This window comes from Polypterus senegalus, chromosome 3, assembly GCF_016835505.1.
Source record: "Polypterus senegalus isolate Bchr_013 chromosome 3, ASM1683550v1, whole genome shotgun sequence".
NCBI classification, from domain to species: Eukaryota; Metazoa; Chordata; class Cladistia; order Polypteriformes; family Polypteridae; genus Polypterus; species Polypterus senegalus.
In genome coordinates this window covers 153,661,251-153,678,498 of record NC_053156.1, presented here as the reverse complement: position 1 = coordinate 153,678,498, position 17,248 = coordinate 153,661,251, and the positions used below count along the sequence as shown (strand labels likewise).

The window sequence follows — 17,248 nt, the reverse complement described above, 5'->3', positions numbered from 1 at the left end:
CTAAAGTTGAAGGACATTAGGCGTCGCCGTGAGTGGCAGCCTTTCCAGCAGCTCCGTTACGACTTTATATTTCTACCTTTTTCTCTATATCTCTTATCACTCCTACCACTTTCTTTTGCTCTTCTATCTATCTATCTATCTATCTATCTATCTATCTATCTATCTATCTATCTATCTGTCTGTCTGTCTGTCTGTCTGTCTGTCTGTCTGTCTATATAAAACTGGAGGCAGCATGGCACTGCCTTACATTCAGATCTACTGGGCTACAAATATATGTATAATAAGACATTACAAATTGGCAGAAATCTATGTTTCCACATCTGCTCAGTTAGATATGGAAAGAGCATCTTGTGCAGAATCCTCTCTGAATACTTTGCTCTGTACTCCAATAAAAACTAATTGTCATTCATTTACCAGTAACCCAGTGGCTCACCATTTATTAAAGATATGGAACCAATGCAGGACACATTATATGTTGTTTTTATACTGTATATTCTTTCAGCCTTCGTTAACCTAATTTAAGAAAGTCATTAGGAATCGTAGGTATCATGACACACAGAGTTAATATTGATAACATATTAGTATAATTTGAATAGAGTGTATTGATTACATATTAGTGTCCTTTGAACTATTATGCTTTAAATGTAATTTTCCAGTGGCTCACTTTCTCTTCTATATACAAATAAGAAACTTTTTTTTAAAAGCAACCTACACAACATCCCTCGAAACCTAATTCACCTAAAAATTGCTTGTTCACATATAGCACCTACAGCATTCAGACCCCTTCTTTCTTTTTACACAGTTTACGTTGCAGCCTTATGTTAAAATCATTTACCTTTATTTTTTCCCTCATCAAAAACACTTAATACCCCAATTTGACAAAGAAAACACTGGATTTTTAGGAGTTTTTGCAAATATATTAAAAGTAAAAAAAATGTGTATATATATATATATATAAAACCTGAAATACCACATAACAAAAGTTGTATGTTGGGACTGATTGAGTTAGAGTAAATGTGTGGTTAACAGATTGTAAATATGGGACAAGAATTTTTTCCAGCACTTTGTAATCAGAGTTTATCAAATAAATCAGGCAAGGGCTTGGAACACTCAAATAACTCTTTCCTTGATTTAAAATAATTGTGGTAATGGCCTTTTAACTGAGAGATTCTTTTCTGTGCAGATAATGACAGCAATAAACATCTGAAATGTGGGGTAAATGACTAATTGCAAAGTGTGACTAAAAGCTCAGGTACAGTCAATCTACCTTTAAATTCAGTCATTAAGAAAAAGTAATCTAGAAGAAAGATTCTTCCCCAGTGATATTAGGGAGACTTTGACTTTCCAAGAAAGAATTACCAAAAGAAGGAGAAGGGTTTGAAATTTTAGGACAAAAATCAAAGAAACATTTGTTAAGCTTGGCACCTTTATTGGTTATGATTTGACCACCTTAATGGCTGCAACTGAAGTGCATAAATCACATCTTTTAAGCCTAACAGCTAACTGGGTTTTGGCCCAGCCACCTAGTATTGCACCCATTGTGTGATGGACCGTACAATGGAGAAGCAGAGAATTTAATTACGTCCAATTTAAAGAAGTGTGGAATTACTGTACTTTCCAATGAGCCAATCAACTAGCAAACACAATCTTGGAATCACAGGTGAAGCCTTTTATAGGACTGTCCACAGACCTGGAAGTGAGAGCAATGAATTTGGATGGTTTGGAGGTGGTTTCTTGGCCAAAGTCTGTATTTTAGAGTAGAGAAAGATTAATCTTCATGTGGGCATCATGAGGTGTAAACAACAGAAAATGACACATTACAAGACTGCATCTCTGTTTCGAGGGGAAGTAGGGTTTTTTTTTTTTTAAATTGACTGTTCTTTTGCTTAGTGGTCTATTAGATTAATAGTACAACATACTAATTTGTACTTCTTATTCTTGATCAAGGATCTGCAAAATCAGTCACAAAGGAGCCTAGTGGCTACAGGTTTATGTTCTGACCTATTTCTTAATGAGAAGTCACATATTGCTGTTGAAGCACTTATTGCCCAAATTACATTTTTCTGCCTCATTTTAGTTGTCTCACTTGTTAAGATTCCCCACCTATAACTGCTTATTTTAGTCTTAAACAGCTACATTCACTGTTTGTTAATTACTCCTCATCAGCAATAAGATGTAAATGATAAAGGTGCCATTAGTTCTCATTTAACTTGTTTCCTTTTACACCTCTGTGTATTAATCAATAAATTGGGAGGAAGCTGAAGAGAGAAAGTGAAGAACTGAAAGTTAGTAATCAGTTTCAGGCTACAATTCACTGGGATGATAGACTTGGAAAGGAAAAAAATCTGCGATATAAAATGACCTGAAATGGCAAAATGAAAACACTAACAAAGCGTAAAATTAAATAACGTCTATCACTGCTAAGATTGGTTTCTAATAAAGGAAATAGGTTGGAACAAAAACCTATACCTACTATGACCCTTCAGGACCGACTTTGCAGACCCGTGTTCTAGATGATTAGACATTTAGTCAGTGCTTTAGGATTATAAAATAAAGAATCAGATATGAACTCCAAATTCATATACAGTATGTAAATGTTCAGACCATTTGCTTTTTTACATTCAGCTGCCTAGAAGTAAAATTCACATACTTATCTCACTAATTTGTACATGTATGCTGTCTGCTTATAACTTTAGGTAACATTCATTTTGAGCAGCTACAGCTGGTAATTGTCTTCCAGTTTTGTGGGTGGAGTGGTGGACCTGAGGCTAGGGATTTGCACTGACAATCGGAAGGTTGCCGGTTTGAATCCCGTAAAATGCCAAAAGTAACTCTACTTCGTTGGGCCCTTGAGCAAGGCGCTTAACCTGCAATTGCTCTGCCCTGGGTATGATGTTAATCTGCATCCAGCCCCACCAGCATGTCTTCTGACTTACAGAGAAAAAACCTGGGGGTTGGTGGCAGAATTGGCACTCTGGCCACCAGTGGCGTAACGTAGTGGGGGTGGCAAAATTTCACAATAAATAATAATAATATCTTGTAAAAAATTTGAACCATTTCATTTCAGATTTTTGTCGCTCCTACGATTCGGACCGATTGAAATGAGCACGGAATTTTTCATTACTTATTCTGTGACAAAACTGGGGAATCCCCTTTCTTTAAATGAATGTATAATAATGACATCTTGCTCATTGTAGCGACTGGCAAAACCGTCTGTACTCAGTACAGTAAAACATATATACATTACTTTTTTATTTGTAACCTGTACAATACACAATAATGATGATTGTTCTTGCCGAAAAATTATTTAGAATTACTGTATATTTTAGTCTTTTAAATTGAAATACCTAAATAAGGGGGCGGCAAAATTTTCCTCCGCCCCAGCAGCTGACACCCACGCTACGCCACTGCTGGCCACCATAAAAAAATTCACACTGGTTCCATTCCATCTGAACTAGTGTGGTGCTGAGGAGTCACTTGTCACATGACTGCACTCGGGTCCTAATATGGAATCCTGAGTTGGTTCATCATGTGGTGGGTGCAGCAATGCGCTGTATCAGCGTGTGCTCCTAACCTCTCTCCTTCCAATCTTGCACAGTAATGTGGTACAGTTTCTCACAATTCTTAACAGAGAATCTCAATTTCTTTTCATGATCATCTTGAAATGCTTCCATCCATTTCCAATGGACTGAGTCCTGGCCTTTGATGAGGTCACTTGGGAGCATTCTAATTCTTTTTGCTTGTACCATCCATGTTCATCTTATTTCCTATATAGCAATTTTCCCTCATCCTACTCTTTAAGCTATTTTTCATGTCATCCTAGGAATATTTTGGAAAAAAGCATAGATAGAACAAACTTCTTGTACAAATAACAGTAAGGACAAAACATTAGAATTGTTCAGCCTTCAAACAGTAAAGTGTAAGCCTGCAAAATATAAAGCAAGTATAACATGTATATAGGTTAGGAAGTGACTGGGCGGGAGAGATGAAAGGGAAGACAAACCAGAGTTGGCGTGAAAAGCAATCATTAAAGGAGGTGAAGCTAGAGATTAAAAGGTTAGTTGGTCATTCATTGCTGTGTAATCTCAGTTTCCATTATGTTTGTTTGAATGTATTTTTGAAACACTGTGCAAGTCCACATAGACAAAGATCAGTGTGGGGACTGACAAAGGACAAGACATGACCCACAGTAGACTCAGTGCGTTCTTTCATCTTGACAGCTCCAACATGTTCTCTGAAATGAACTGAATGCCATCTCTCTGTTTCATCTACATGGAATTTCAGACACTTTCAACAAGAAATGCAGGAACAAACTGGATATCTTTTTGTAACATTACAAAATAGTGGGTCCAAATTTGACTCATTTAATTTTGATCCAGTGGCTCATGATATTACAACAAATTCCCAGATAGGCATATGAGTTTGCAGACAAGAAATTAGCATAGTTCAGGAGGTTAGTGTTGGAAATCATAGGTAGATTAGGAAAAATGCCTTCACTGGAAGCTCTCATCTATAAAATATGGAAATAATGTTTAATAATCTGAGGAGAAGGAAAAAAAAATAGGACAATTAGGTGGATTGAAGGGGATACACCTTCCAGTTGTATTGTACATAATACAGAGAAAGTAAAAGGTTGATATCCCAGGCTATATTTCCATAGTTGTTTTTCTTCAAAATCATCTGCTGTCAAATGATTTATTTTTTATTTACTTAAATAAGAGGCAGTATTTGAAAATATGTCCACAACATTTTGCTGTCAAAGAATTAAGATAAACATTCTACTTACTGTACATGTGGACCTTTTTCTGAATGTTGTTTGCTGTAACTCATATTTGTCTAGGACATGAGAGGCCACTGTATCTTCTCTTATATCAGGTAAAGCAGCAATTGTGTGCAATAATGTTTTGGAAAAATAATTTCCTTAATTCTATTATTGAAGACAAGCTAAATACTCTTTCAAATTTTTGTTTTTATTGCAAAATTGTGATGTATTGATTAAATACAAGATTGGTTAAACGTAAATGTGCTTAATAGTATTAATTTATTGCTGCTTATTGTTTTAAAAAAACGTATTTAAAAATGTATGCTTTGTTTTCTGTTTTGCAGAGGAACTCTCAATCAGCATATCTGTTTCAAACTACCAGATTCAGGAGAATGTGGTAAGTCTGATGACATTCTTATTTTTGCCATGCCATTTACAGCTTACTTGTTTGATAGAGGTACCCTTATGGGGAGGCATTCAACATCACCATTGAGGAAGTCACATATAATGTATCTGTACTGCTTTGCTGAGGTAAATGGTAGACTTACAGTATATATGCTCTTTATGTACCGTATGTATGTATGTATGTATGTATGTATGATATATATATGTATGCAGGAAGCCAGTGGTGCAGCTGTCAATTGTGGTATTCTCATCTGAATACCAGTTGGGCTGCACGGTGATGGGCTGTGAGTACAGGTCTCATTGGAGGACATTCAGACCTCATGCCAACCTCATTTAGTCTGTTTCTGACATGCACAACAGTAACCAGCTGGAGGTCATTCTGTAGGGCTCTGGCAGTGTTCTTCCTGTTCCTCCACATACAAAGGATACTGGTCCTGTTGTTAGGATGATGCCCTTCTATAGCCCTGTCCCTGTCCCTGGCTCCTCATGTAAAGTCCTGTCTCCTGGTATGTCCTTTATGCTCTTGAGACTGTGCTGGGAGACACAGCAAACCTTCTAGTGATGGCACGTAGGAGGAAGAGATGGACTACCTGTGCAACCTTAATCGGCTTCAGCTACCGCCTCATGCTAGCAGTAGTGACAAGGACACTAGCAAAATGCAAAACTAGAAAAGAATCAGTCAGGAAGGATAAGGAGAGAGCAATGGTCTATGGCCACCACCTGCAAAACCATTCCCTTTTTGGGAGTTTTCTTGCTGTTGCCTCTCCAGTGAACCTGTTGTCACTTTCATTTGCAACAAAGCAGGTGAAGTTGATTCTCAATCGGTTAACTGGACAGATCAATATCTGTGAAGCTTAAGTAACTTGGTGTTAGACTGTGATGATTAAGTGTTTCCTTAGTGTATTTGAGCTTTGCATGCATCTCTCTCTCTCTCTACATATATATATACAGTAATCCCTCGCTATATCGCGCTTCGACTTTCGCGGCTTCACTCTATCGCGGATTTTAAATGTAAGCACATCTAAATATATATCATGGATTTTTCGCTGGTTCGCGGATTTCTGCGGACAATGGGTCTTTTAATTTATGGTACATGCTTCCTCAGTTTGTTTGCCCAGTTGATTGCATACAAGGGACGCTATTGGCGGATGGCTTAGAAGCTACCCAATCAGAGCATGTATTACATATTAACTAAAACTCCTCAATGATATAAGATATGCTTCCCGTGTGGTGCTTGATTGTTTGCTTGTCTCTCTCTATCTCACCCTCTCTGACATTCACTGCACCTGACGGAGGGGGTGTGAGCAGAGGTGCTGTTTGCGCTGTTTGCCTAGTGGATATGGACGCTCCTCTAAGAAATGCCGCTTTATCGAGGTGGTTCCGCATACTTAAAAGCACAAAAGCACACTTATTGATTTTTTGATTTTTTGCTTTAATCTCACGCGTTCTTTCTCTCTCTCTGACGTTCTCTGCGCCTGACGGAGGAGATGTGAGTAGAGGGGCTGTTTGCACAGAGGCTGTTTGCTTAGAAGATACTGACGCTCCTCTAAAAAATGCCGCTTTATTGCTTCGGCAAACTTAAAAGCACACGTATTGATTTTTTGATTGTTTGCTTTTCTTTGCGAGCGATCTCTCGATCTCTCTCTCTCTGAAATTCTCTGCTCCTGATGCAGACACTCCATTGAAGAGAAGATATGTTTGCATTCTTTCAATTGCGAGAAAGAACTGTCATCTCTGTCTTGTAATGAAGCACAGTTTAAACTTTTGACTAAAGGGTGTTTTTTCATGTCTGGAGGGCTCTAATAATATTAACAGTGTGGGAGAGTTTATAAGGGCTTAAAATATATAAAAATAACCATACAAACATATGGTTTCTACTTCGCGGATTTTCACCTATCACGGGGGTCTGGAGCAACCCCAGCGATCGAGGAGGATTACTGTATATATATATATATATATATATATATATATAAAAATATAATCCAATCTATCCGCTTTTCACGAGAGAACTACTTAATGGAGTTAGATTTTTTTTTTCTATAATTTGCTTGAACTTTCCAGTTGATTTTCCAACCTCTTTCATCTCGCTGAGTATCATAGTTCACTTGGCTACCATTTTATTTTTGTGAATTCGAGAGAGACATAGCGGGCCAAGGGGAGGGAGGACCCAAGAGGAGGGGGCGGGGCCCTCCTCACTCACGCACCAGCCTCAGGGCGTATCTTACATCCGCTTAGCTAGTGAATGAGAGAACTATTTAATGGATTTAGATCAGGTTTTTTTCTAAAATTTGCTTGAACATTCTGGTTGATTTTGCGACTTCTGTCATCGCGCTAAGAATCATAGTTCACTTGCAGGAGCGATACATTTGCGCTAATCCGAGACAGAGGCTGTGGGCCAGGGGTAGGGGGAAGTGTGACGTCAGGAGTGGGGAGTCAATCTTCCTCTCTGTTTTGGAGCGTAACTTGCCTCCACTTAGCTAGCAATACCTTATTTGTTTATTGATTTTTAAAGTTTGTCCTGTTTCACTACTACGCAGGCAGAGCTGTGGGGAATGGCTACTGTGTGTATGTGTGTGTATATATATATATATATATATATATATATATATAAAAGGAACTTACTGAAATGAATGCAGGTTGCATAGTTGCAAAAACAACCAAAAATAACATAAATTGGGCTTTCATTGTGATTAAATTTTGACACATTAATGATTCATGTCAAAAATAATACAGATCTTCTTGATGCTGTTAAATTAACATTATGACAGCCTGACAGGGCAAAGTCATTTACTTAACCCAAATGCCTATTCAATAACATGGTAATGTAATTACGAAATGAGAATAATTTTATTTATTGCTTAGAATTTTTGATAATACATATTTTTATTAAAATTAAACATGATTATATGAACATCTTTGTCTGCCACTCTCCTTGGATGTAGTTAAGTTAATTCTGATTGTAAAAGCATGCATTATTTTAATGTTATACTTTTGGGTAACATTTGTTTAGAAATGAAGTACATAAAAAATTACAAATCATAAAGAAGTGAAATGATAAAGCCTATATAAGGAAAATTCACTTAAATCAATCTATCCATCCATCCATTTTTGAACCTCCTCATTCCTATTCATGGTCTTATGAGGGTGGGGCCTGTTATGGCAGCATTGATCATGAGCTAAGAACCATCTGTAGCCTGTAACACACTTACACAGATCCATACTCTTTTGGGGTCAGTATACCTAACAGGCACATCTCTAGGTTATGTAAAGAAGACAAGAGTGTCTAGAGTAACTTTCCTGCAGAAACAAGGATATTGTGCATGTACTATGTGTGCAGTGACCAGGCTAGAATCTAATCCTAATCTCCCAAAATTGTGAAACAGAAGAACTAATCACAATTTTACGACATTTAAAAATAATCTGGGTAGTTTACACAGAAGGAAAGTACAGGTTATTTTATTAAAGTAATACAGAAAACCACTGTTTTATCTATTGCAAAAAACTATGAAGTACAATGTTTCAAAACAAGCTTTTTTAAGTTTAAAAATGTATTTGAAATTGTTATTTTTTTCACAGGATATAAGCTCTGTATATCAGATATTTGCAGATGAGGTTTTGGGATCTGGACAGTTTGGAATTGTATATGGAGGTAAAAAGAATTCTTGTTCTTTTGTTATCTAGCTTAATTTTATTCTTTGTTACACTATATTCAAACCAGAGAGACAAACTCTTTTAATTATAAGTCTCATGTTTCTGTTGTAGTTTTTTATAATGACAGATCTAAACCTCCATCACGTCAATATCTTGCTATTTAGCTGTAAGTGCCATTATCTGTATTTTATAACAATGTTTGCCACATCATCATTCCAACTGGGCCACCTTTTGTTATGTTCAATTAGTTGCAAATACAAAGAAATTGAGTTTCTTTCCTTGTTTTCAGTTTTTCCTACTTCTGATGCAATGCCAGGTTGTAGTAGTTTATGGTAGTCACATTAACACAAGTTTGCTAAAGTCTCTTATTCTCATTTGTAAACCCTAATATTATTATCTCAATATTAGGAATGGTGAGTTTTGTTTTTCAGTTTTGGTTTTATATAACTGACTTTCTAAGAAAGCTAGGCTATGATGACCCTACTAAAAAACCTGAGATGATGAAAGAGCTAAGCTTTCAAAAGCACTGGTACATTACATTTAATTATACCGTATGTTCCAAATACACAAAGGAGACAAGTGCATCCTGAGAGAAATATTACACAAAAAAAATACAATATAAGTTTCAGGTTGGTAGTTGCAAGATCAGTATATAATTTTTTGTATTGTTGCAGATCTCTGACACAGAATGTTTGCTGGTCTTCAACCCAAATCCAATAATGCATAAATGGCACCTGAGTGAACCATTTAAACATTTTTTGACTTATGTCATTTATTGAATTAGCAAAGACTGCAAAGCCTTTGTAATTTTAGAATCTTTATCCCTAAATTTCTGTTGTGTAAACCCATTCTACAAAAAAAACAAAACAAAACTGTATTCATGATTCTGAGGTTTCAGCACATATGCTGTAAGTAACTAGACATTGATTTATTTAGATATTTGACTTTGATACATATTTTTTTAATTTTTAAAAAATGTAAGAAATGTCCTTGTCTCTGTAAAAATGTGTAAAATGATTAATTTGGTGACAAATATCTATTGACCTTACCAGTGCCAACATTGTTGTCTTTTAAACAAAAAGCAGCATGTGTATACAGTTTGTGTCCTCAATATATTGCCACGGTTTATAGTACTAGGGTGTTGTACCGTGTTAGCCATTATGAACGTAGAGAAAAGCCAGCAAAATGACACCTTTTATTGGCTAACTAAAAAGATTACAATATGCAAGCTTTCGAGGCAACTCAGGCCCCTTCTTCAGGAAAGATGTAATCTGAAAGATGTAATCAGGCAAGATTACATCTTGCCTGAAGAAGGGGCCTGAGTTGCCTCGAAAGCTTGCATATTGTAATCTTTTTAGTTAGCCAATAAAATGTGTCATTTTGCTTGCCAAGATTTAGAAAGTGATTTTCAAATGTGTTGCAAGTGGCTTTATTCAATGATATGGACTTGGTTACATTGCTGTAGGCTTTCATCTTTATCTTTTTATTATCTACTGCATAAATGCAACATCCACATGTGTTATTCAAGCAAACAGAGATGTTAAAGATCAAAATTTAGAATTGCAGTGGTGGGCACATACCCCAAGAATTACTGACCTGTTTGTTCATGACAGACGTCAAGGTACCTGACTTGGAGAGGTGGGAAAAACTGAATTAATTAGTGGCAGAAAAACAGTTAAATGTCATGCTACCCCCATGTTTTTGATGGGACATTTGATATTATGGTTTATTTATTTCTGAATTGCTGTGATATTTGGTAATTTTGTGGAGGAAAAGTTTGGGGGCAGAAGATTCAGAGCTGGGGGCTGACAGTGGGAGTCATTATATGGGAACTGCTTTATCATTTTTAATCTATGTAACATTCTATTACAGTAGCAACCAAGGGTCTATGAGCTACATGACCATTGGCACAAAATTGTATCTACAAAAGCTTTACTTAAAAAAAATGCATTTTTGATGTCATGGTTTTCAGACTTGTTGAAATATACTATTGTACAGGAGTGATATTTGCTCCTGTTTCAGGTAAAAGATAAAAAGAACTATTGCCATTGAGAATTATAATGCTTTTAAATGTAATCAAAGTGACAAAAGTCTTTTATGGAGAAGTACAAGTATAATTTGTCAAATCCTTACACATTAAAAATGAACAGGGGCTAATTGAGTTTGTAAAGTATTCACCGCCAAAAGCCTATAATTGATTGAAACACTTTTTTTGCAGAATTTACAACAGAGAGTTTTTGTGGCTTTGCATGTCTGGACACAGCAGTGTTTTTTATTATTGTATGCAAAATTTCTGAAGCTCCCTCAAATGTTTTCTGAACACTAATTTTCAAGTATGTGGGAACCAACACACAGTTAGTACCATTTACTGTGTACATATGACAGTAAGCTTGAACTTGAATAGTATTGATTTCATTCATCGATTCCCTGACTTGAACTTCACCTTTATTTACATTTCAATTTTAATTTATAAACCACTTCTGCTTGGGAGGAGAATCTTCTTTAAATCCCATGTCTGTGCAGACTACAGCAGATTATCTGACAGGGTATTGTTTTGTACTTTTCTTAATCCGTTTTTCCTTTTAGGTTCATAGGTGATCTGTGTGCTGATGTAAATAATTAGCTATTATTCTTCTATCACTATGTGTTTTACAGGGCTGATCACTACCATTTCTAAGTCACTAGTGATTTACCTCATAAAACTGTGTGAACTGAAGGTTGGTTTCAACCCTGAAGGCTTAATTTAGGTATTTGGTAATGGTTTGATATGCTTTTTTATTTTTGGGGTTAGCAACTTTGTTAGCATCACAAAAAGTTAAGTGTCACTAGCAAACTGATTGGTTAGAGTCAAAATGAAAATCTTTCCAATCTAGTCAGTTTAAAAAAAAAAAAAAATTGCCTTTTTTAAAAGGCATTTTACCTTTGACAGATCTTCCAAGTGTCACATGACAAATTTATAATTGGTCGATAGCCTTGTTCTACCAACACTCCCTGTGCAAAAATATTTTAAACTTTGAATCAACATAGGCATAAATATATTTGCATTCTTGTTAACATTACATTGTGCTTTTTTCCCCCAGCAATATTACATTGCAATGTACCATCAAGAGCAAGCTAGATAGTGCCAGCTTAGTATAAAAACAAATGACTGCTAAAAGTTCAATCAGTGTTTACTCCTTTTCAAAAATTTAGACTAAGGAATTTGAATTCATACTGACCAAGCTGTGTGTGTTGTGCTGCAAGTGTCATCTGTCGTACATCAACTGTAAAGAAAAATCTGGAAATGAAGCGACAAAGCGCCTTTAAGGCTAATGCTGCTAATGTTGAGGAAAATTAAGACAAGAATTCTCCAAGTGTAATTTTGCACATGAAAAGCCTTTAACATAACAAGCTTCAACGCCTGTTTAATGTAATATACTCACAAAAAAGTCAAACTACTTTATACCAATCCAGAAGCTTCAGTTTCCATTAACATTTGTTCAGACTACTTTAAACTAGAATGTGGTACTAGACAAGGATGCCCCTTGTCACCACTGCTGTTTGCAATCGCCATTGAACCACTGGCGGTTCACTGTCGAAATGCTAATCAGATAAAGAGGATTATCAGATTATCAGAGAAGGACTGGAACAGAAAATTTCTCTATATGCAGATGATATGGTACTGTACATATCAGACCCAGAAAATTCTGTGCCTGCAGTCTTAGCAGCACTCACAGAATTTCAAAAGATCTCTGGTCTCAGAATTAATCTGAATAAAGTGTACTCTTTCCAGTGAATTCTCAAGCATATAATATTAGATTAGACCCCCTACCTTTTATCATTGCAGATCAGTTTAAATACCTAGGGGTAAACATCACAAGTAAACCCAAAGCTCTTTATCAACAAAATTTTGCTGTCTGCATGGAAAAAATTAAGCAAGACTTGCATAGATGGTCAACCCTTCATCTCACTCTAGCTGGAAGAATTAACGTTGTTAAGATGAATATTCTTCCTAAGCTTCTTTTTTTATTTCAAAACATTCCAATATACATCAATAAATAATTTTTTAAGCAATTAGATTCAACTGTAACCTCATTTATTTGGAACTCAAAACATCCTCGTATCCAAAAAGCGACCCTACAAATACCTAAGGCAGAAGGTGGCATGGCTCTACCTAACTTCCAGTTTTATTACTGGACAGCAAACATACAAGTTATAAAAACCTGGACACAAATAGATGAACATACACAGGTCTGGGGCCTCATGCATAACGCTGTGCGTAGAATTTGCACTATAACATGACGTAAGCACAAAAGCCGAAATGTGCTTACGCACAGAAAAATCCAGATGCAGGATTCTGTGCGTACTCCAACTTCCCCGTTCTTCCACTCCATAAATCCCGGTCAGTGTGAAAAGAAATGCTCGTGCACGCGTGTGCTGTCCCGCCCAAACTCCTCCCAGAATTACGCCTCTTTGAATATGCAAATCAATATAAATAGCCCTTAAGCTCAGCATTCTGTGAAAAGACAATGGGAAAAGCACAGCGGAAAATATAAGAATTTCCACGAATACCAAGTGGAGGCAAAGGAAAAACATACTATTTGTTGATTTAAACAGCAGAATAAACAACAAAAGGAAGTTGATCAAGTGACATAGCGTGTCGGAGAAACTCGAAAGCTCAAGTTCACAAAGTCACATAGTGCTCAAAATAAAAAAGAAGTCACATATCAAAGTCACCGTCAAAAGGCGAGTTGTAGCCCACCGTGTGAGCTTATTAGGGTACAGACAAAAAAAATAGGCACACAGTGGGAAAAAAGCACGAAATGTCAACTTTAATCCTGAAATTTTCACTTTAATGACGTATTTTATTTTGTTATTAAAGTAGAACATCATAAACTTCATCTTAAATTCATTTAATTTACTAGTTTCTCAAATCCCATCATAACTAAAGTAGCATGTATTTGATCGTCAATGTGCTCTAAGTGTGTGAATCACTACGTGCTTCCGTTCTTTCTCTTTCTCCGACAGGACACAGAATCCATTACATTCGTGATATTACAGCTCTCTGAATAATTAAAATACTGAGATGTATACGTAATATAATTTTCATGATGACTGTAATGAAAGCATGTTATTAAACATGGAAACACGAAACGGTGATTGTTCATGTCTCACACAAGATGCTGCTGCGCCATGCGCAACCTTCGATGAAAGAATTTATTGTACAAGTACTGTCTCTTTCAAATGTACTAACCTCCAATTCCTGTCATTACTTTTCTTTCCCCAAATACCCAATCACCACACAATCAGCTCTGTAATAAATGTTAAGCCATCTTTAAGCTTACAACGACGATTCTTCAAAACTTTTAAGGAACATTGAAATATCTTCATAGTACGTGTTTAATTATTCTATCCATTTATCCTTCCAGTGTCACACCAGCCTCAGCAAATATACAGCACGCAAGGCTGGAAGAATACGTGAACTTGCTAGTGCTGCGGCACCGTGTCCTCACATGTTTAATTATTAACAATACATATTATTTAAATGAAGTAAAGTTTTATCAGTATAATATAATCAACATATTTTGCTGCATTTCATCTTAAAAATGATATCGTCATCATATGTAAATACACGCTTTATAAAGTGGCACAGGTTGTGTAATATTATAACTGTAGTGCAAGTTTACAGTGGGGTAATTGTACTTATAAGTACAAACAGTTCTACAAGGAGCAATTGATTGAGTGCGTTTATAGTTCTTGGGATGAAACTGTTTCTGAACCGCGAGGCTTCGGAAAGGCTTTGAAACGTTTTGCCGTGGCTTTGGCAGCATGTGCTTGATGCTGTATACCGATAATTCTCTTTCCGATCAGCTGCTGCTGTGATTCCCCAGTCAGATACAGTGATATAAATACTCCGAGTGGTGCAGTGAGAGTAATATGGAAAAAGATGATCCGTTGTGGCAGCCCTTAAAGGGAGCAGCTAAAAGAAGAAGAAGAAGATGATGCAGTGAGAGTAACAACGCTAAAGCAGTTATGGTATTTGGAATACTATGGCTATTACCTGGGCCATTATATTGTTACAGATAATCTACAATCAGATGCATTACACTAATAAACAATATGTGGTTAGTTTCAGTGTATTTATAAAGCCGCGTCAGAAATGTGGTTCTAAGAAATAAAGGGTAACCACACAGGAACAGTAGCACTGCTTTGACGCTGAGTGCCGCCAGTCTGTAAAACTGAGCGGAGCACTTGCGTACGACAGGGTATGAGGTACCGTGGAAAAGTGTGTGGCTTTATGCCAAGTGTAGGTTTTATACATCACGATTTGAAAGTGAAAACGTTCTTATGCAATTCTGTGTGTATGCACCATTTATGCATGAGGCCCCTGATCCGCAGTAGAAGTAAAATCCTGCAGTACTTCTTTATAGTATATTCCCTGCTTTGTGCCCCAATAAATGCAAGTTATCGGCAATATACTAATAACCCAATTGTGCTTCACTCACTCAGAATATGGAACCAATGTAGAAAGCATTTTAAGATGGAGAAGCTTTTATCTGTGACACCTCTGCAAGAGAACCACCTCTGTTAACCTCTCGCAAACATATGCAGTTTTTAATATCTGGAAAAGATTTGGGATTAGATTGCTTAGAGATCTTTATATAGACAACATCTTTGCATCCTATGAACAATTACAATCCAAATTTAACTTTCTTTCACTATCTTCAAATTAGGAACTTTGTTAAACAGAACCTGCCCGATTTTCCTCATCTTGCACCCTCGTCCATGCTGGAAAAAATATTGCTCAATTTCAAGGACTTAGACACCATCTCTGCAATATATAAAATTATTTTACAGTCCCTCCTTTTCAAAGATACAAGAGAACAATGGGAAAATGATCTTTTAATCAATATATCAGAAAAGAAGTGAAAAGTAGCAATGGAGAGACTTCACTCAAGCTCCATATGCGCAAAGCATACAATTATTCAACTCAAAATTATATATTAAGCACATCTGTCTCGCCTAAAACTGTTCAAAATGTTTCCAGGGCAAGATCCAATCTGGGAACGCTGCAATCAAGTCCCAGCCTCACTGGGTCACATGTTTTGGGCCTGCACCAAATTAACATCATTTTGGACCAAAATTTTTAAGTGCCTTTCAGACAGCCTTGGTGTCACAATCCCTCCTAACCCATTAACAGCTGTGTTTGGTGTTCTTCCAGATGGGCTTAAAGTGAAGAAGGACAAACAAACTGTGATTGCATTCACTACACTTTTGGCACGCAGACTTATTTTGCTAAACTGGAAGAATCTTAACTCTCCTCTTTTAAGTCAGTGGGAAAAGGATGTTTTATACTATTTGAAATTGGAAAAAATCAAATATTCAGTTAGAGGATCTGCACAGAATTTTTTCAGAACCTGGCAGGATCTAATCAATAATATTTTAGAATAAGCGCTTAAGGCACAGAGGAAGCAATTATCTCTGCATTTCTTTTACTTCTCCATTCATCTCTATTGGCCTATTAAACTCATCAGTTTAGGTATGTTTACAAGCCTTAAGTTTTAACCTGTTGGCCATGTTCTCTCTCTCAGGGATGGGGGTTGACTTGTTTTCAATCCTATTTTTTGTACAAATTGATTGATTTTTATGGAATGATTACAATAAAATTAATAAAATAAAAAAAAGAATTCTCCAAGTGTAATATTGCACATGGAAAGCCTTTAACATAAAGAGATGTTTAGTAATAAGGAGGTCTTCTGTGCAGCAAGTAAATAGTTTATACTAATTTACAAAAGAGTTGATGCCAGGATTATAGAGATGATCTATGAGACTGGTTGTTTGGTAGGTCTTGTGAAATTTTGTAAGAGTGTTCCAATACAAGAGGAACTTTGCTGCTTAAATCTATAGTATACTTGAATTTGCATGTTTATATGCTCTTCAATAACCCGATTTCTAAAATTCCATGTACAGTAAATCATTATTCTGATTAGAGAAATAGGGTTATTGACCTCTAAGAAACCTGATTAACAGAGTTAGATTTCTCTGCCAATATTCCGATTATGTGGACATGTAAACCCTTAACTGGGTGACTGTTAAGGATTTTCTAGTCTGTACATGTCCACTGCACACTGTCACCCTGTACATGTATTTGCTTCACACACACTTTCAGTAGACAAGGGTGGAAGCATCCACAAAATACATTTTTAGAAGCAAATGGATGCAATTGAATTATTCTTCTCCTGGCTGAAATAATCTGTTTCAGTATTTCAGAAATCCCTAAACTTGTGTTGATGAGCTGACCGTACATTTCTAAACTCAGCAACATAATCTTGAGAGCAGTAAGGCAACATGTAAAAAGTGACACAGGTTACGTAGTCTAATTACTTTTTACAGAAACAAGTAATTTAAAGCAATATGTACATTACTCAAGTAAAAATACCTCTGTTATTG

At 36.3% G+C, this 17,248-nt stretch overlaps 1 protein-coding gene across 2 annotated transcripts in view; it reads left to right on the top strand.

Moving 5' to 3' along the window:
- prkd3 (protein kinase D3) overlaps window positions 1-17,248 on the top strand; it is a 358,336-nt gene that overhangs the window by 325,484 nt on the left and 15,604 nt on the right. For both annotated transcript variants that reach the window (XM_039748100.1, XM_039748101.1), the window contains exons 12-13: window positions 5,107-5,159; window positions 8,744-8,816. In XM_039748100.1, coding sequence (XP_039604034.1) covers window positions 5,107-5,159; window positions 8,744-8,816 — 126 coding nt within the window. The remainder of the gene's footprint in view (window positions 1-5,106; window positions 5,160-8,743; window positions 8,817-17,248) is intronic.